This window comes from Streptopelia decaocto (assembly GCF_964273445.1).
Source record: "Streptopelia decaocto genome assembly, chromosome: 8".
Classification (NCBI taxonomy): domain Eukaryota; kingdom Metazoa; phylum Chordata; class Aves; order Columbiformes; family Columbidae; genus Streptopelia; species Streptopelia decaocto.
The window spans coordinates 7,111,498-7,132,783 of record NC_138662.1 but is presented as its reverse complement, the minus strand read 5'-3'; the positions used below and the strand labels follow the sequence as shown (position 1 = coordinate 7,132,783).

At 38.2% G+C, this 21,286-nt stretch overlaps 1 protein-coding gene across 1 annotated transcript in view; it reads right to left on the bottom strand.

Moving 5' to 3' along the window:
* Positions 1 to 21,286, bottom strand: part of DOCK3 (dedicator of cytokinesis 3) — a gene marked incomplete at both ends in the record, with an annotated part of 194,875 nt that overhangs the window by 64,588 nt on the left and 109,001 nt on the right. The window contains 6 exon segments of the mRNA XM_082060424.1: positions 264 to 370; positions 837 to 999; positions 4,267 to 4,391; positions 10,224 to 10,241; positions 14,004 to 14,129; positions 17,736 to 17,824. Coding sequence (XP_081916550.1) covers positions 264 to 370; positions 837 to 999; positions 4,267 to 4,391; positions 10,224 to 10,241; positions 14,004 to 14,129; positions 17,736 to 17,824 — 628 coding nt within the window.

The window sequence follows — 21,286 nt, the reverse complement described above, 5'->3', positions numbered from 1 at the left end:
TGCTAGTATGCTTTGGAATTCAAAATGGATAGCATTAACAGAAATCTGAATAATTATCTGAAGGGAAGGTAAGCTGTACCTTGAACAGAAGGCTGTATCTGCACGTAGTCATGTGATTTTGAATGTATAAGATTTTGGAACCCCTATTACCCTGTTCCTCACATACTGCTAATGAGGGGGAAAAATGATAATGTAATGACCATTACTTATGTAAACTCAAGTACAGAGAAGCAGGTGAAAAGTCTGCAGAACAGAATTGGTACCTTATAAACATAAAGCTCATGGATGTCATCTGACAAGGTAGTGCCATCATCTCTCATCAATGGGGTGAATGCAAAACCAAAGAGCTTCTTTTCTCCCTTGTCTTTTGCTGTAGCGAGAGATAGAAATTAGGAATCGTATTTGTACATAGCCTGTCTGTTCGTCTACACCACAAGGTTATTCACCAACTTCTCTACATGCCTAACAAAACACATGCAGGCTACATAAGAAAAGCGTATAATATACTATGTCTAATTGTATGCAAACGATCGACAAACTTTAAACACAAACACGCTGATCCTATAAAATGTGCATGCTGTAAAGAAAACTTCTACAGCAAAACACAGCAGAAGAACAGCAGGGGAGAACATCTACAAAATGTTTTGCCCTGCACTGATCATTCATGATGTTTTTAATGTGCTGTTGAATAAATGTAGCAACCAGCTAATTAGCAGTGGACTTTAATTTGGCACCCTCTCCTGCCTCCCACCCAGTAACCACCTCATCCAAGTGTAAACTGACAACAGAAAGACCTCAGCTTTTTTGGATTTCTCTTGGTGATATTTTGCACTCACTGGAGCAATGTCTGAACTCAAAGCGCAGGTGAGACCCACGGAACCTGTCTATAGGGATGGGCAGCTTGATGATTTCCCCCCACCGAGGGCTGTTATTGTGGTAAAGGACAAAAGAGTGGTATGCGCTCCTGCTCGGCTCTCCTGAGCCCAGGCTGATGCAGTCCTGGAACAAAAGAAACAATTTAAGATTAAAAGACATCACATCACTACAGATGAGTCATTTTATTACACGGTGATAACCTTTATATAATTCACATTTTTCTGTAGACATAAGAGTCAGAAGCAGAAACTCAGGCACAATGAAACCTGAAATTTTGGAAGAGATCTTTAAACTGTGTATTGGGTCAAAGGATGAGCTAGGAGACCAATGAATCTGGATGAATTGCAGTATCTTAAGTTATTATTTAAGCTAAGTTTTCTATCAAGCATAGAGCAGATAGAAAAGTCCAAGAAAAAAGGACCTAATAGGACTTACACTTCTAATATTAGACTTTCATGAAAATATTAATCAGACTTCTGCTTCGGTCTCTCAGTTCAGACGTGACACCTGAACGTTTCAAGCTTTTAACAATGTTGGTCTTTTGAGAAACTACAACCATCCAGCATCACTGAGTATCCCAGAAAATTCTGATCGAGTTACTTCCTTAGTGGTAAGCAAAGAATTTCTGTTGAATAGTCATCACCTAGTAATGTCATGGGATCTAAATTTCTTCTTTTAGATATAAAAAGCTCAAAGAACGTACGTATTCTCAAAATACAGATAATAACCCCATGAATTTATATGATTTAGGAAATATGGAAATCCTTAGTCACAACATGAGCTAAGGAAGGTAAGAGAAACCCTGAAGTCCTGAAATAAAGACAGGAAAAGGTCCTTTGTAATGAAGACATGAATCGGGAAACACACTTTTTTATACAGGCACTAATCCATATTCTAGAACTGGCACTTACAAAGTGATCCAAACGATGTGAAATCTTATAAAACCATGCAGAAAAAAAGACACCTTAGAGATTCTTCACTTTTAGCATCTCAAATGATAACAAATCCAGGAAAAACAGAAGCCAAGCAGACCTAAAAGGACACATGCTACACAAATTCTGACATAAGAACACCCCACATGGAATAGTACCATGAAAAGAAGAAGTACCAGTCCTTTCCCCAAGGCACCTCTAAATTCTATTCCAAGAAAATACTGTCAGTGTTGATTTTTTTCATCTGTAACCAAGGGACTATCAAGTCAAGTATATCCCATTGACCGGACGCAGGTAGTTCTGCTGTGGTAATATTTTTCTGGCTTCGAGAAAGTCACGAGCCCAACAAGAAGGAAAAGCTCTCTGACATATTGGGGTTCAATGCAAGAACAGCCTTCCAGCACAGAGCATCATTCAAATCCTCTAATCCAAACTGAGTGACTGTAGCATATACTCACAAAACTCAGTCCTCTCAAGTCTTAGTAACTATATGGTATGTGCCACAATTCCAGCATAAAGGTCATTATTTAATACAGCAACAAGAACTAACTGTTATGGACGCTACCAAGCTGGAGTGAGAGTAGTGCTGGCAGCACTAAAAATCAGAACGCCTGCCATATCCCAGTTATATTTTGTGGTAAGAGTAACTTGTTGGGCCTCAACACAGGAATTCTGGAACCTTGCTCTGCATTAGGTTCTTAAGAGAAAATAAAATAGTATTGGTAATTCTCTTATAAGAATGAGTAAAATTCAAATTTTTCATGTGAGCTTTCTTTTGTTGCCTCAAAAAATTACCTGCCATGGCAGATAAATGGTCTTTGAATGCTGTTTCATGCTATGAACTTTAAATAAATGAATAGGTGAAGAGTCTTTTCTTCTGGTTTTTAACTTAGTTTCTATGCATCTGTACTACAATCTATAGCCTGAGGAGGCTGAATTGTTTAATCTTTAATTCTGAATTGTGATCTGCAAAATATAAACATTAAACCAGTCTCAGTACACCTGATTACCATGAGACCCAAGTATGCAGGTGAATTAGAGGGCAGAGGCAAGTAAAAGAAGCTAAACCAGAAAAAGTCTCAGGTAATAATTTCATCATTTAAGGTATGCCCTGCAGTCAGTAAGATATTCCTGCTACTGGAACAGAAAGATGAATAAGTGAGAAATATGTCAAGGTTTTTTAATTTTCAGATAACTTTTTTCCTATTTTTCCTATCCTGTGTGTGTTTGTACCGTGCCTGTTCCGCTATCCCATGTAAAGCCCTGAGGTTCGGTCACAGTAACAACAGGCCAGAGTCAGAAAAGAGAACTTGGTATCTCTGAATGACCATTCCAATCAAAACCAAAGAAGTAGTTAAGACTGATAATGCCTTGTAATTATATGGCTTTTATACTTAATCATTGGCCACAGTTACAGTATAATTAGCTACCATTATGTATATTAGCATTTGAAAATGCTGATATTGCAGTTTGCAGGGTAAAGACCTATATTGATCTTTGGCATACTGCTGTGAAAGCAAGCGATAATTAAAATTATGTCCCTCAATTTGAAAGGTATGCCTGATGCAATTAAACAGAAAAGGATTGTGACCTTCCTGCAACAGCTATGTGCACAAACCAGCTCCTTACAAGATAAATACTTTACTTTTAATGAAATCACAAGCAATTGTAGTAATGAAGGAAAAGTTCTCCTTTCAATTAAAAAAAAATGCGGCAATGAGTTTGGTACACAAGCACTTTGGTGTTCAGACTCTTCTGCAATAATGGCTGCAAAGGCCACTTTATTGAAGTGGAGGTGGAAAGGAAAAGGTAGAAGGACCTTATTTCTGACAGATGTTTGTGTCAAAACACTTTCTGTTTACTTCTTTATCCTCACACCCTCCCTCCCCACACAAAGCTGACTTCTTTGCATCTTCCTCTTCAATACTACTAAAAGTAAGAACAAAGAAAGACAGAAAAATGTTGAACAGCACCATGCACAGCTGGAACGGAGCCATCCCAACATGAAAGCCAAGGTCTTGGAAATAGGCAACTCAAATTTATTTTCCAAAACTATATCCAGTACTGTAGCTCAACAACTCAGACTTAAAAATCTCTCTTCTAGTCACATTTCATCATGTTGTACAGGACACAGTATTTAATTTTACTTTCTGACTACAGTTATGCTACTTGTTTTATTGTAGCCACTGCTATAATATTTTGAAATTACATAAGCTTTTTGGTTTATGAATATTTTCTCCAAGTCTCTATATAAGGGAAGTGCTTCAAATTCTTTCAAATTTATAACCGACCACTTCCTTCATCATATCATATAATATAATTTAAAAACTTCCCCCAAAAAAGAGAGTAGGACCTAGTTCAGTTCAGCACTGCCCTGGCATGAGAGACAACAAAACAAGAGAACGTGTCCATGGAGCACGCAGACGGCACCTGAGGCTCAGAGGAAACAAGCACTTACCTTCAGGATTTCTCCATCTGCATAGAGCACGTACATGGTCACTTCAATGTTCTTCTGCACGCTTTTCCCACCTCGTTCAAAGTCTCCCTTTTCTAGGGTCAGGTACAAGTCGTTGCGAATGTCACCTGCAGTGAGAGAGCGGAGTCACAAGCTTAAGTTCAGCAAGGAAGGCTCTCAGTGCCTGTGCGCGACATATGTTGATTCTGCAAACCATTTTCTGTGTTCTGCAAGACCATGGCTGATGCCCAAATCATTCCAAGCAGCAAGTTAATTGTTAATAAAGATGAACACTTTGATATCAGCGCATAAAATCAGACTGTTGTTAGTAATGCCTTTATTAAGTGTGAACTCAGAATCAATCGTGTGTAAGTGGGGAAGGGAAAAAAGTCTTCTACGGCTTTGTTTAGTTAGTGGGTTCAGAAGTATCAGGCTAAGCCTAACAAAACATCACTAACATCAGACTTCCTATTTCCAGAATATTTTAAGAAAAATAAGTATTTTTGTGATGATCAGAAAATTATGTTCATTTAGCTCTTCAAGTATTTTCTGTATTTTCATAACTTCTCTTTATCATAACAACAAAATAAAAAGCAGTGTTTTTGGAAACCTGTTTGTAATTCAGTTCAGATAGACTGAGAAGGAATGGCCATTTTTGGCTGGCCTCTGGCATCCCTACGCATGAAGAAAAGAAAGCAGGCAGTATGGATACTTGACAATTTCTCACTACCTCATTTTCAAGAGCTTTCAGGGCAAATAACTGTTTTCAGAAATACCAATGCTGGCATCTATCTCAGCATCTTGTTATCCTGAATTTGACAAATTCTAGCTCCCCCCCCCTTTTTTTTTTAAGAATCTGATTCGGGAAACTCTGCTTTCAAAACTAATGCATCCAATTCTAAAGCATGCACCAAAAGGACAGCAGGTAGAACTTATTTTTCTGGAAGATTTAGTTACTGTCACGATTTCATGGGGGTTCACTTACCACTTCCTTTTATTTACTTGCCACAAAGGCAAAAATACTAAGGGCAATACGTAAAAATAGAAAAAACTAAAACGATAAAAAACTAATGCCTTTTGAGGCAAGTGTTTTGTTGAGCAGCCTCAAGAGACTAATGAAGTAATGGAATGGTTATCCAGCAAAGCAGAGACTCCTTGAATGTCGAATTTCTTCCACCCCAGTACTTGGAGAAGCTGGTGCAGGTAAATCTGTGTATTAATCAGCAGCTCAATGAAAGAGGCAGCATTTGCTTTCAGGCAGCGAGTGGTTTCCTTTTGTGTCTGTCAAAGAAGCACTTCAAATTCTTCTTGAAGACTATAACCCCACAAAATTTGTTCCTTAATCTACTGTAGGGACAAACAATAGAAGCTTTCAGTCCTGTATGTACTTTCGTTTTTATTTCTGTACATACGTACAACTTTTTAAGCATGAAAAATACAGGTCTCTAGCTGACATTCATTGCTTTCTGCTCGGACCTCTCTGTGAATGGGAATCTGTATGCAAAATGCCCTCCTTTGCCACCAGCCTCCCTGTCACTGTGGGTTCACACGGAGCTGACTGCTTGAAACTCCTCACAGCCAGAGGTCTGAAAATGCTGCGGTTCATTAACAGCAAAAGACGACAGCACGAGGCTGGTGAAAGACCTTGAATACTGGATCTGTTTTTTCTCGTCAAAGAATGTTGCATCAAATGCAACATTCCATGGTCCACAACAACAGTGAAAATTATCTTGCTGTTCAAAACCAAGCTAAGCTACCTCTATGTTGACCATAGGATTATGAAGGAAATACAGAACTAATCACAAAAGAGAATTTAAGCAGGGCCTTTTGGTTTGAAAATCCTCCCGCTTGACAGACTCCATCCTTTTTTCTAAGCAGTTTGCACAATGAGGAGAAAAGTTTCAATTTGTATGCTATATCTCTTAATAGAAATTAATTGTACTCACTGTAATTAGCATTTTGAAGCTTCCTATTTATGACCTCTTTTCTGGAAGACAGTCTGGCTACACAAAATCCAATGTCAGACAGCAAATCATCTTCCAGCCTAAATTAAAGGCAGCATTTGGCTATATATAGCATCTCATCTTCCATTAAGCTTAACAGGAGGGATATTACTTCACTAATTAAAAAAATGCCGCTGGGGTGGGGGGTAGAAGAATCTAAAAACCAGTGGATTTGCATCAAAACAAAGAAAAATGAAGGGGAGAAGTATTTTAGTGAAGTATAATGGTGGATCCTCTCTTGTAAAACTGTTATCTATGGAATCTTAAAAAAAAGTGTATTACACATAATAAAAATAGGAAAGTAAATGTGTCTAGCAAAGACAAAAAGCATTTGACTATCAGGTACGGAGTCCATCAGTTTCTTGAAAATCCGGAGTTTAAAGTACAAACTGAAACAATTCAGTTTATTGCAGGGAAAATAACCTTTCTACAAAGAAGTTTGTCTTCTTCCCACCATATTAGTTAACCATGTCTCGTGCTGAGTCCTCGCAAGGCATTTCTTTCTCCAGCTGCTACTGGCTTTGAGGGGTTTAGGCTCAGATGTGCTAATGGGCTCAAGAGAAACTACAGCAAATGCTTGAACACAGGGAACTTCATTAAAAATTTGGAATATGTAAACTGCAAGGCCAGAGAAAACACAAGTGCAGAAACAGCACAGTGCAGCTGGCACGTGACTGAACAAGTGTGATCAATATGATCAAGAAGTGATCCTTGTCAGCTCTAAAACAGAACGACAGCTACATACCAAGGCAAAAATCTTGGCAGATAGAGCTTTTTCCATATTTAATTCCATTGTAAAAAGAGAAAGAGATAAAGAGCTTGTCTCACAAAGCAGACAATTCATGCCCTCTGCATGGCAAACTCCTGTACAAGCAGCACTGGCTCTGAAGTGACAATACCTTGTATTTTGAGAGAAAAACAGCATGCTACACCAGCTTGGATCACCCAGGCCTCACATCTTCACAAACAGAGCAGCGCAGATTGTAAAACTGGGTTAGCTGTGGCCTCCCATCATTAGTGCAGGAATAAAAAAGTGCTAGAAGGCTAGTGGGCCAAAGTATTTATAGACTGAAACTGCAGATGACGTTTTAAGCTGAGGTCTCTTTGTGTCAGGTGGCTGTCAAGGATGAACTGAAAACCTAATGAGAGTTTTCAGAATTGTTCTTCTTTTAAGGCCCATCTCTCTACAATTTTTGTCAAATTAAAACCAAATGTAAACTGCTTTTTGGCATAAAATCCGTGCAGTTCTGACATATGCAGTTACTGACATTCATTCTTTATGAAACATCTTGAAAGTCAGTATTTTTCACAATAAAAAAAAGAACTATTTTCTGATGTGTTATGTGGCTCTTCACCTTTATGGGGGTTTTGTTTTGTTTGTTTTAACCTATTTACAAAGCCTCATGTCAAATGTAAAACTGTTGTTTACATTATGAATGATAAATTATAGCTTTGGGGTTTTGCTCACATTGAATGAAATCCTTTCTTGTATGACCTGAAACTATTTTAATGGTAATGGGGAAAAAAAGGAGTGGTGGAAAAGACTACATGAGTCATATATTGATTTTGTGTTTACAATATAAACAACTGTACTGGAAGACTTCCAAACACTTATAATTTTCAAGACTAAAACATTTAGTCCAAGGGCAAATAATTGTCTAGTGTCTATTAGAACAAATAAGAGATTTATCCTGATAACATTTGTAGGTTTTACACTAGATGACTAACCAGATACTTGAACTGCAACGTAGTAACAATTTACAGAAACTGTCTGCATTTAATATAAAAGATTATGTACACTGAGGACAGGAAAGGTCTCTGTTTTATAGAGGTGAATACTGTATCAAAAAAGGTTACGTAGTTCACGTTAAGTTCCTACAGGAGAAAGAGGCAAAGAAATCTCCAGCATCTTGATTCCAGCAAATTTGGTTTCCAAGAGGTTTATGTTCTGTGACTTTGTGAACCTGTAAAGGACACGTAACTTATCCATGTAAGCTGGGGAAAGTGGCAGCTCACAACATCCAATATATGCAGGTCTAGTTTCAAGTAACTTAGTAAAATGACTGTATTTATCCAAAGAATCTTCATTGGATTTTATTTAAACTGAAAGCTTAGTCTTTTACAATTTAAGCAGCCAAACATCAAGAATGACCAAGCTATTAATGTTAGTATTTATGTCTGTAGTTGCTAAATTGTTGAGATGGTCCCACTTACTTGGGGCCCGACACTGGGATATACTGTCTGCTCGACTCTCTAACGTCGCTGGGTTTCTCATCTTTTTGAAAATAGTGGCATTTTACAGGAGTGTAAATAGCCCCAGAGCGTGAATGGGCAAGAGGGACACAGAGTAACTGCCATGACGGATTATGAAGAAGCAGCCAAATCATACAATTATGTCCTACATATAAATGAAGAGCCCTGCATGAGATTAAATCAGCATCACTCCACTGACTTCAGTGAGGTTACAGCAATTTAAATTGCTAAGGGTCTGAGTCTGCAAGAGACCAGTCTAGCAAATATGTAAAATCTCTGAGACAAACTATAAAATGCAGAATACTTATATTCACATACAGTGTTGCAATGTGCTTTGGCTATATTTGTTCTAGCTCTTCTTTCTGGCCGAGCAGACATTCCTGTGACGGACAGTACAAGAGCCTGGTGCAGTGACTGGATGCTGATCTCCAACAGCAGACCACACCTCTACTTTGAGTTCTAACTTCCTCCAAATGAAAAACATGCAACTACTTCTGAAGTGCAGTAATTTCAACACAGACAGTTTAACAAAAGGAGGCCCACAATCGGCTTTGTGATCATCCTGTTACGTTCACAAAACAAACAGGCTAAAGGAAAGACCTGACAACGTGCACAGTATGGAAGGGTCTCCAGCACCCCCGGCCCTCCTGGGGCTGCCCTTCAGGGCCTTGTTCTCAATCACCTCACACGGCATCCCCTGCCCCTGCTTTAAAAGTGAAGTCACCTCGCACACTGGTGAAAAAATCTGCTGTGCTGCCCACTGTATGACTACATGCCTCTTAAAATCAAGAAGTCTGGGCTGGTCAGACAGTCTCTGGGGATCACATTAGATCCATTTCAGCAGTTTATTTCTCTGCCCCTTGGCCAGCCAGTCACTAATTTTTTTAAGGCTTATATTCTTGAAATAGTTACAGTATGCAACTATTAACATTATTGGGAGTAACATTACAGCAGCGAGCGGAAACAAAGCTTTTATCTATTGCCTGTAGAGCAAATTAAATTATCTTTTTTTTTCTTTCTCTCTCTAAAGAGAACATTATGCAAGTTTAACTCTGTGTTTAGCTTTTGGTGAGCAGAACAATCAATTGTTTCCAGGAAAAGGAACAAACAATACTTACTAGATTATTTGCTATCCATTGTTTGACTTCTAGTACACAGAAGAAGTTATACAACACTCTTTAAAAATGCAGTAATTTCCTTGAAACGGTTTCCTTTTCGTAGCAGTGGGTGATTTTTAATATATTTTTTTCTTATCTCCTCCAGCTCAGGATTTTAACTTTCTGTTTCTGCAAGTTTATTTATGATAAAAATATTTCTTATTCTCCTTGTAAATGGTTTTGGGGGATAATTATTACATAATTATGTCTTTCAGTCTTGTTGACTCTCTTGCTATGAATATTCTGATGGATTTTGCCATGTCCGTTTCTTAATGTATTTTTGCCATGACTTTGTGCTCACTGACAGAACAGATGCTGAGATGGTTCTTACCTTTGCTACTGATTCATCTGTCATAGCTACCAAATATGTCTGAAACACTGTGGTACGAAGAGAGACTGATAAGACAAAGTCTACGTCTCTGTTACCAAATCTCCCCTGTGATGTCATGATTTGCTATCTTTACCAATTCCCCGCATTCCATGAAAGATATGAAAATGGGAAAAAGCAAGCAATAAGCAGACATTACACAGAAAAGCAGAAACTTACACCCAACTATCTTCATCTCTGTATCAGAAAGAAAGGAGAGAGAATAAAGGGAAAGGAAAGGGAGAGAAGCCAGGAAATTAAGACAAGGAGAGAGAAAAAAAAAAAAAGAGAAAGAAACATCACTCACAAGTTGACGATGAAGCATGCACTTTTCATCAGAGGATCAAAGTAAAAGACAGAATACTTATCAGCACATGGGGAAGGGAAGGGATGTCCTTTGGGGAACTGACAAACGCCATGCCTATGCAAGACATTTCTGATCAGCAAGTTCTGTACACAAATAAAGTTGCAATCCAAAAGGCAAGCACCACATGCCTCATTGCTTTTATCTCTGGGGAAAGGTAAAATTGTCAGGATCAGATGGACGGTCTTAAACCCAGCAGCAATTTAGAAAAGAAAAGAAAAACCCCACAAATGAACAAAACCCCACCACACCTCTTCATGAGGCTGGTTTGACTTAATCCCTTCTGATGCGGACAAAAAGATAATTAAAGTCTTTATTAGGTTCTTCTCAGATCACAACACAGTAGGAAACAAAGAATATTTTATCCTTAGAAATTAAGACAGGCATGGTTATTTTGTAGGATATTAATCTTGTTCTGCATAACCATGCAAGATATAAGCACATAAAGGTTAGTTTCACTTTATTTCTCAGTGATAACCAGCTCATATCTGAGTGAAGGAAAAGGGGGCTTGATATAAGAAGTAATGCTACTGTTTAGAAAACAAACTGGGACAGGAAAACTGTGTGATAAGACACAGCTACACAATTTTAATGGCTGTGTACATACGTAAGGATTTCCTATTAAAAAGGAAAATGAAGATGTTAAAATCTATGACCAAGAAGATTCATTTGAAATACTAGAGCTATTTACTTTTTTAAAAGTAGATTTCTTGGTTCAGATGCAGTGAATGATCACTGCATAATATAACAACACTAGGTGATGTAGCTTTCATTATTTTATTCATTAAAAAAAATTTAAAATCACACTGCCTTGAAAAATCTGCATCCACTTGCAAAATACACGTCATGAACTTTGTGTGCACTTTTCTGAAAGAGGAAACCCTGTCTTTAATGAGAAGGAAACAGTTCTGAAACAAAGCAAGGAAAAGGGAGTTTGACAAAGACAATTAAAGCAGCAGACACGCTGAGAACTGCTGACGTGCATGACAGGATTGGTGGTTTTTGGTCGTTGTTTGGTTTTGTGTTGTTTTGTTTGTTTGCTTTTTCTCCCCCAAAATTAAATATTTTCCAACTCTAGACCATACTAGTAAAGCTAAGAAAGAATGTTTGATTCTGGCTGTAATAACATAAGCACCAAGTAAATTGCTAGGCATTCTTTGTTCATGCGGCTCGGCTAATCCACTTGGCAGATAACTTACTCTACCAAACGTTCTACCCTGGACATGAGGTAAACTGAAACGCCAGTTTAATCTATTGTTTCAAAAGCAAACAACAGGCAAATATCTGCTGTCACCTGAAATATGTCAAACACATTTTTATTTTAAAAAACCCCTGGTAATTAGAATGAACACTGTTCACTGTATCACTGAAGTTAGATTATGTTTTAATCTCATAATTTTTCCAGAGATTTCATTATCCTGCAGGATACCCAGGATAATGACAATTTTTTATAAGAGTACCATTCATGGCCACCTCTCTCTTCCCATCTCTACTCCGCAATGTCCTAATGTATCATTACAACAATAGTCTATTCACATTTCCATGGATGCATTTCTTGTCTTACCTGGTGTTCAAGGGCATTTACAAACCACCTTTCTCCACAAATGGGAGCCTCTTTTTTTTTTTTTTAAATACAAAGGCCTAAAGTGTTACATCTAAACTCCATATATGCAGACCTCTCATAGCCCACTTTGAATCAAAGAGAAGTCCTGGGTGTGCAGGACTTATAGAGAAGCAGTAAGCACTTCATAGCAGAATGGTTGTCCTTTCACACGTTTGTATCAATCAGTGTTTTGAGAAGACCTATATATATACAAGTCAAATTCCAAATAGATTTTAATCTTAAAATCCCTGTGTTTTCTGCAACAAGAATTGTCGTTCTCACTAAAATGAGATTAGCAAGCACCTGTGGTATTTTGAAGAACATCATCTGAAAAACTGACGGGCTGACTAGAGCTGGAAAGATCAAAACTGTACCCGGACAGTGAGCCTTACAATGGGAGTGCTGAAACATATGCTGTGGAATCTGGTTTTGATTTATCTAATTGTACAAGCTATCCAGGCTGAACATCACAGATATCATATAAATGTACTTAAGATTTGGTGGACGTCTTTTGCACTGAAACAGTGTTTTCTGAATTAGCTGCAATGAACAGAGAATTTTTCATGGTTTGGGTAGGAGCACTTTTCACATGGACAGCCCCACCATGCAGAAAGAGGTGAGAGCCCAGGAAATGAAAAAATACTTAGGGGAATGCTAAGGCCATATAGCTATTCCTTCAGCTTGCCAAAATTCAGCATTTTGAAGCAACTGAGGGGCAGCTCTAGATGTAGAAATGAAGAATAAAGTGATTCTTGCAGGAGAATCAGTTCACTTTTACAAGTATGTAAATGTTATTTTTGATGTTGACCTTTCTAGCTGTGATCTGGCTATTCTAGCAGATGAATCCAGCTGTGATCTCAATTACAGCAGATCACCTTGCAGCAGCTGTGTCTGCATATCAACATGCAATATTTAATCTTTTCTCTGATCGCTCTGGGTTACAACTGGAACTGCTATAACATCACTAAAAACTAAAACTTATAATTGGCTTTAAAGCTCACATCCTCTGTGACCGTGTTACTGTTGTTTTCAAATCCATTAGTAAATAAGACATATACTGTTGAAAATCCTTTTACTTTAGTTTCTAGATTTTTTTCCACCTACTCCCTGGTTTTATTATGCTTTCTGAAGAGCCTCCATAATGAGGCTACAACAACTACTTTTGGTACTGATGTGTCACTGCAGTCTTTTGAGTAATAAAATCTGATACTTTTCCCATTATGCTTTCATAAAATGTCCTATGTCTGCAAATTCATCCTTGGTCTTGGTTATAATGCATAGCAATGAGGCAGTATTTCAAATGCGATACATGCAACATAATTAGCAAGCCCATTTCTTACTACCCTGTAAAAATCAAGACAGTATAATGCCAGGTTGTACATCTATTGACGGCATGACTGGCGAGGTTTCGGTTCCTCCCTCCATGAACTCTCGGCTATGCTGGGACTACCTCAGCCTGTGCCAAAACATGAAGCATCTCAAGCTGCTGCTCCAGAAGTAAGGAGCAACCAAAGCACAGCAACGCCTCAGCTGAGACAGCTGGTGCACGGACCAGGTGCTCTGCAAGGCCAGCTGGAAAATCAGACCAGATTAGCAGCCTCATGTATTGTCAACCATTACAAAAATCAAGGTGGCAAAGTGGGAACTCTTTTGCCAGCCTTTGGATAATTGGGAAGAAGCTTCATGCATTTTAAAAGAAATATCTCTATGCTTAGCATACATGAGGGACATCACATTGGTGGGGGAGGTGGGGACATATCAAAGCAACCTTTCCAGATCACCTTCTATACATGTGAATTTAACACCTTCTATTATTATCATGTTCATTGATTAAAATGTTTTAGCATGCCTCCCTGAATCTGGAATTTACTGATAAATAAGGCAATTCTTCTATTATGAATCTTCAAGTAAAGCACCCACCCCAGTGACGCCTGTCTGTAAGAGTATGAGAAAAAAATGACCAATATTTTAAGACTAGAGCTGTTATGTTTACCTGGCATTATAACATCAGGAAAACCCAGCTTCCTGGTAACAGAAATGCCTCTGTTAAAGATCAGGGGGTTTTCCCTTCGAATCTGCTCCATGTCGCCACGAAGAAGCTGAAGAGATATTATAAGTCCTGGAAAGAAAACAAAGTAGTTCATTTTTTGAGACCTAAGAGTTAGATATCTGTATATACAAGGCATGCAGGTAAAATAATGCTTTGCTTCACAGCTATTTTAATACAAATATATAAATACAGTGTTCTTTTCTCCATTGGAGTAACTTAAAACTGAAATGGGAGAAACAAAACTGCTTTAAGGGACCAGTTAAGAATATAACATTATATTAAAATACTATTTTTTAAAAATCAGAATAGTTAATTTCACAGAGATGCCACAAGTTAAAGTGAAGTACTGAGCATTAGTTCTTCTACTCACATACAACAGGTTACAACATGTGTATGAGCAATGTCACCTCTAGCTGAACTAACACATCGTACAATGTCATAGAACATCTCTCAAGTGCCTTCAATCCCACTCAATATCATTAAAAAAAAAAAACAACCTCAAAGCATATCTGTTCCACTTGTTTCTTTAGTTACTTCATACAGGAATGTTGATTTTAACGAAACTCCCTTCACTACCTCAACATATTTCAAAAATGGTCAAACTGACTTTGGGAATCAGCTCTTCCAGTGTGACCCATTGTTCAGTATATCAACTGAACAGCTTGACTAGGAATAACTACACGATTAATCTCAGTCCAATTGCTTTCTCTAGTTGCTTTTAATTTACAGCATACTATACCCCTAACATTAGGATAACGTAAGGGAAAGTTACAAATTCAAATATTCTGACAGCAGAAAATGCCAGGATGAAGCTCAACCATGCAAGCTTAGTCTCATCTGCTGAGTGTGCATTACCAGCTTCACCTATCAATGTGAATTACGTTCACATAGTAATTTTCCTGCTGCTTTATCTCATTTAATGAATATCAGTCAGTAGTTCTTTCTATCCTCTCTGTTCACTCACTGGAACAACACATAAGAAAACAAACACTGTCTTGTATACACGTTCTTGCACGAGCGACCTGAAGTTCTGCTATTTCCTGAACTTAATACATTGGCTTTGTGAACACTATTTAGTTGCCATTTCATTAAACAAGTTACTAAGGGTGTGAATCCAGTAATATCATGTGCTGCCCGAACAGTTTCTGCTCTCTTCCCTCAAAATAATTTTCAAGCCTGTTGTTTGGCTTCAGCCAGATTTGGCAAATAAGTAGATATCTAGATAACATGAAGATTGTGTAAGTTTTATGAATACTGGGAGCTGAGATGAAAAAGAGCATAAAGCCTTAAAATGGAAGGAAAAGGGTGGCCAATGAGCCAGCTGGACAATCAGCATGGCTGTACTCAAAAGCTGCCAAAACATGGACTTGCAACTGTCCAGCTAAGTAGGCAGAAGAGTGCGGAAAAGCACTGCAGGGAAAACACAGGCTTTGTAACCATGGAAAAAATTCTAACCCATTGAATATCATGTACAACTGTACATCTGTGTGTGTGCGGCTACAGAAGGTTTAACACAACACAGGAGACAAGCTCATTAGAAATCAGTCTTGACTATTCTTGCCACTTACAGAAAAGCTTGTTCATTTTGTATCCTCTTTTGCTATTAAAAACAAACAAATTAAAATAAATTCAAAAAATCCCAGCATAAAGGGCTGGAGCAAATTCGGAAGTTCAGACCTCCTAGACCAACAACCCCCAGTACTGAACAAATAGCATTAGAATTAATCTATTATCTATAAATATCAGTCACTAGAGATAACAGAATATATAATTTTGTGGCATGGTATTATATATATTTACATGATACCCTGCCACATATGCCCAAGAAACATCTGCCTATAGCTTCATCATCTCCCCAAGAGAGCAAATCAAAAAGTAAATCTACTCTTGATTCCTCTTTCCTACCCTGCCTATCCTAGTTGTTTTCTACTCCGTGCAGCAGATCCAAAGGACTAATTTTACACACGACCTGGGAAGGTGGGAGAGAAACAACCAGAGGGAAAAATCACGTTTATGGTTTGAGCATTTTCTCACTGTAAGAGCAGGTTCTGAGAGGCCCAAATTGTATAACTTATGCTTAAATCATGTCAGCCTGCAATACTGTCCTCCCACCAGGACAATTCCTCTGCCAAGTTTCTACCTCCTATTCAGAGGTGCACTGGATCTTAAGGAAATGTTTTAAATAATTATTTTAAAAACCCAAAGACTTTCCTGCTGCCCTTCAAAAAAGCTCATACTTAAAAAAAAAAAAAAAAAGAAAAAAAAAAGAAAAAATATTAAAAAAAAAAAGTTTTAGACAGCCGCGTGGCATTGGAAATAAATGCAAACAGTCTGAGTTTTTAAAGTTCTAAACAATTCAGGAAAATGTCTTAATGATGAGTGGTAGGTGTAAGAGGAGGAACAGCAGGACAGGAGACCAGCTTTGTACATAATAAAATTCCAAATCTGAAAACTGTCATTTGTTTATTGTTACATTTAAAATCTTCTATAGGAGTGTGAACTGCATATTCTATTACAATATCTCAACATGCAAACAGGTGAAATTAAGACATTTCCAGTATTCAGACATCAGTGTGCTGATGAGTCCTTACACTCAGTAATCACAAAAAACAGCTGTAACTAAGCAGAACTGTATCTTATCAGCTGGGTCATGTGGAATGGAATAGCAATGATATCTCTGAATTAGAATAATAGAATCATAGAATGTCCTGAGTTGGAAGTGACCCACAAGGATCACTGAGTCCAACTCCAGAAAACTACAGAAATCATTAAATGAAGAAACAACACAAAAAGATTTACTTTCCATATCTATCTGTCATTAACAAAATAAAACTGGATTTAAAAGGTGGCAAAAACTCTGCCAAGCCAGTTAGTCTCCTCAACTATGTAACAAAACATTTAGTGCTGAAACTATCACAGAGAGTCTTCTTGATAATTACTTTGTAGGTATTTTCTGGACAGAATTTTCTGAACAGTCAGACAAATATGTCAGACAAATGTAACCTCTGGCTTTACTTCTGTTGACAAGTACGCCTGGTATCCTCAGGAGAGCAAGCCCTGGATATGTGTTATACCTGGCATTCCTAAGGGCACACAGTATGAAGGTTTTACTCAGGGAAGTTCTGATGAAAAAAATGTAAATTCTTTACTTCCTGTGCAGCGAAGTCAGTGTCAAAAAAACACCAACTTTTACAGGAGTTCAGCCAAGGCCAATTGCTACTGTTGTATCCTCCCATGGGCTGGCCGTTCCCCAGCACAGACACGCGGGGATGGTTACAGCCATAAATGAAGAAGCCCAGAGAAGCTACTGCTACAGCAGGCCACTGGCTCTCCACACTGCTGAGCTCTTTTGAGATAAATCAACACTACTGATACAATGATGAAGGGAATTTGGCATGCTGAACTAATATTATTGTCAGACATATCTGAGAAGGAAAGATATCAGGTGCTTTCTTCTTTTAATTCCTGGTTAAATTGGCAGACCCAATACAGATTTTCTCCTGCAAACTAAATGTGAATGAATTTTAGCTAAACTTCTAAATCATCACAAGTAGACAAACTGAACTATGGATAATCTCACATCTCTCTGAATTTCTCTGCTATAAATAATTAGCGGTTTCATAAAGGAAATCTCCAGCTGTTAATTATGACAAAAATCTACAAGTAAATATTTACCATAGTTTGAGCTGGGTGCTGTGTATTTGGTGCTGGACTTGCGAATAATATTTTCATGGATCTGGCACCATTCATTTTCGTTGTTACACCTAAAACAAAAGAACACCAATCCAAGTTAAAAGCTTTCTGCTGAGCCACCTGAGGACAGGAAAATCAACTTTGCTGTAGAGATAGCATGAAAGTTTGCACGAACAAGAGAAATCCCACTCCACTCAATATTTTCTCACCAGGAAAAATTCAGTTGTTAATATCAGTTTCAATAACACCCAACTTAGTGTGTGGATTATAACTTTGTTCAAACAACACTCAGCCAGACAACCACATTCAAACCAGCTGGATGTACATCTTACCAAGGCTACCACTTAATGACCCAAAAACCTTACTCAACCCAAAAGTAACCCATGCTATATGTTTAGTGAACTTCCCAAACCTTTTCACAAAGCAAAGACAGTCTTTAGCCATTAGAGAAAACTTTCTCCAGTGATAGGATATATTCAGGACTATATCTTGTAAATACTGTTTACACAAAATACCAATATTTAACTAGTATTTGCTTATGTTTCTACTGTCAGTTGGGAAAATACATTATTTGGCAGTTATTAGTCTGGATCTAGAATGCTGTGCTCAGTTTTGGGTTCTCCAATACAAAACAGGCCAATGGGAGTCCTGTGGGTGGGCAGGTGGCTGGAGCACAGGCTGCAGGAGGAGAGGCTGAGGGACTTTGGCTTTCTCAGCCTGGAGAATTCAAGGCAAGAGAGGGAACTTTAACAGCACCTTCCAAGACCTACAAGCAGCTATTAAGACAAAAGACTTAGCCAGATTTTTCAGCAGTGCACAGTGAGATGATGTAAAGCAACAGGCACACACACAACATGAAAGGTTCGGACTGGATATCAGAACAAGCTTTTCCATGAGGACAGTCACGCATGGCTGGGACAGGATGCCCAGAGAGGCCGCACAGTTTCTGTCCTTGGAGGTTATCAAGACACGATTGCTAAAGCCCCGTGCAGCCTGGTCTGATCTCACAGCCAGCTTTGCTCTGAGGAGGGTGGACTACAGAGGTCCCTATCAACCTGAATTAGGATTTGTATTTGTCTTAACATTAAAGTTGCATGGCTTATATTGGCACCAGTAGACGTAAAGTTGTATAACCAACCTGCTAAACACATTAAGCTTGAAGAGAATCATACCAGGTCCCATCAGTGCTGTGGCTTGTTACCACACACTATAAATGTTATGAAGTACTTTACACTAGCATAAGCACAGCTGAAATGACAATTTAACCAGTATAATAATCTGATTGAAAATCAAAAATGGAACTTTTACCACAAACAATGCTATTGGTTAAGAAAGAAAAAAGAAAAAACAATATGTTGATCAAGTCTAATTGCCTTTTAAATTCAATTGTGCTTTATTTGAATCACAACTTCAAGATTTAAAGATTCCCCATGAAGTCAGCAATTTTTAACTCAGCAGCAATAGTCAATCTTATCTCTCCTGAAGTGCAATTGAATTATTAAATTACTGTCCTATTGACTCTTAGAAGTAAAATAAGCCCACCACCACCAAACACACACTAAAAAAACCCAAACTAACAAAAACAACCACAAAAAAAAAAAAAAACAAAAAAAAAAACCAAAAACACCAAAACAAAACAAAAACAAAGCCAAACCCCCCTGAAGACTATAAAGCTCTAGCTCCTAAAAAGACAGGAGCCTTGAGAAATAAATTACTGTGAAACTTCTCCCAATCATATTAACATTCTACCCTTTTTTTGTTTCCCTCCAAAAGCACATCATGTCAGCAAAAATCACGGTAAGATACAAACCAGCTACTGTGAGGACAGTAGGGTTTTTTTCGCCTGCTACATTATGTAACTGAAGAATAGTATGGCAAAAGGAATTAAGGCTATCTAGAACAAGTAGTAGCTGGTAATTTTCTACAGCTTTGGTATTACAAAACCATACCCTGCCAAGAATAATGAGATAACCCACAAAGCCTGTTATGGCACACTTCACTTATTGACAGCCCCTGCAAATGCTGACTATTATAAAAGCAAAAGGAACATAGACAAATTGGAATAAATTATCCACAAAGTACAGAGAGTAAAAAAAGAAAAATGCAGAAAAAATGCTGAATCCTCCCAGCCTGCTATCCAAAAGCGTTCATTTAATTAAAATGCTGATCAGGCTGTACTCCTAGGTTATCCAGTGCCATTAGATTGGGATTATCTCCACCTATCTCAACATTCCTCCTCCCACTGCAGCAGGTTTAGGTGTCAGACATCTCGGCTGATTTTTAAGGATGTCAGAACATTAAAAAAAAGGTTTCCCCCATTGGCATTAGGAGATACCACTTGGGCAGGGTACATGAGCAGCCTGGCCCATGTTCCCTGCCCTGAGGTGGCCGGAGTGGGGATGTTAAATCCCTGACTGAGCCTCTGTTCATGGACCTGTTGTCCATAAACTTGTCTGAACCCCTTTGGACCTGCTACTGCTGCCTGTCTTCACAACAAGCTGTGGCAATAAAAGCCAGAAAATCACTACCTGGTTTCCAAAGCAAGTACTTTCTTCCATTTTTTAAAATATCACCTCCTACCAATTTCATTGAGCATCCCTGATTCTTGCACTGTTGTATTCTGTGAACAACAGTTTACCCTCCATCATGATTTCACAAATCTTGGTTGTATCCCTTCCCATCACCACTTTTCTCTTCAAACTGAAGCTCCCCACGTCCTCAGTCTCCCTCATAAAGAAACCACTCTCTGCCGTTAAGCATTTCAGTTGCTCTGTACCTTCTGTAACTACTATCCCCTTTTGGGGAGGAGAGATCACATACCCACACAGTAACTCAGACAGGTCAGCACTGAAGGGACCTTCCAGAACTTAACAGTGGCAAACTGACTACATCTGCACTCCCCAAAACAATCTCTCAAAACCAAACCACAACAGAGCTGAGACATTCATGGACAGCACAAAACCCCTGTCAATAACTGAGGTGTTCTGTCCTGACTCACAACTTCAACCAATATTCAGCTTACTCGTTAGGGAAAAAAACATAATTGCCTTCACAATGCCAAGACATTAAGAGTCCTTTATCCTACTGTTAGGGAATAGACTTAAACTTCTTTAACACTACTGCAAATAATATTCTACTTAAAGTACAGAGATAACCTATGGGACAAATTCTGTGTCACCTCCATCTTCATAGCTGAGAGTACAGAAAATGTCTAACTTTTTAGTTGCTGTACCAGCCACTGGAGTACAAGTTAAAATATATTTCAGCCTCCAATGACTTATGCCTGCAAATTAACCTGGAACAATATCATCCCATAATCAATGGACTGTAAAGATAGCTTAACGCTTGTTGTGTACCAGCTACCAATGTAAGCTGCACTTTACATTTCCTGAGCACAAAGAAGAAGAACATTCTCCCAAATTTGAAATGCTGGCCTGAAAACACTTGTCAGTAAAGCACTTTATTAACATTTTACTTGTCTAAATACTAAATATATTACAAAATATATTTCTAGTTTAAATAAGAATGTTTTC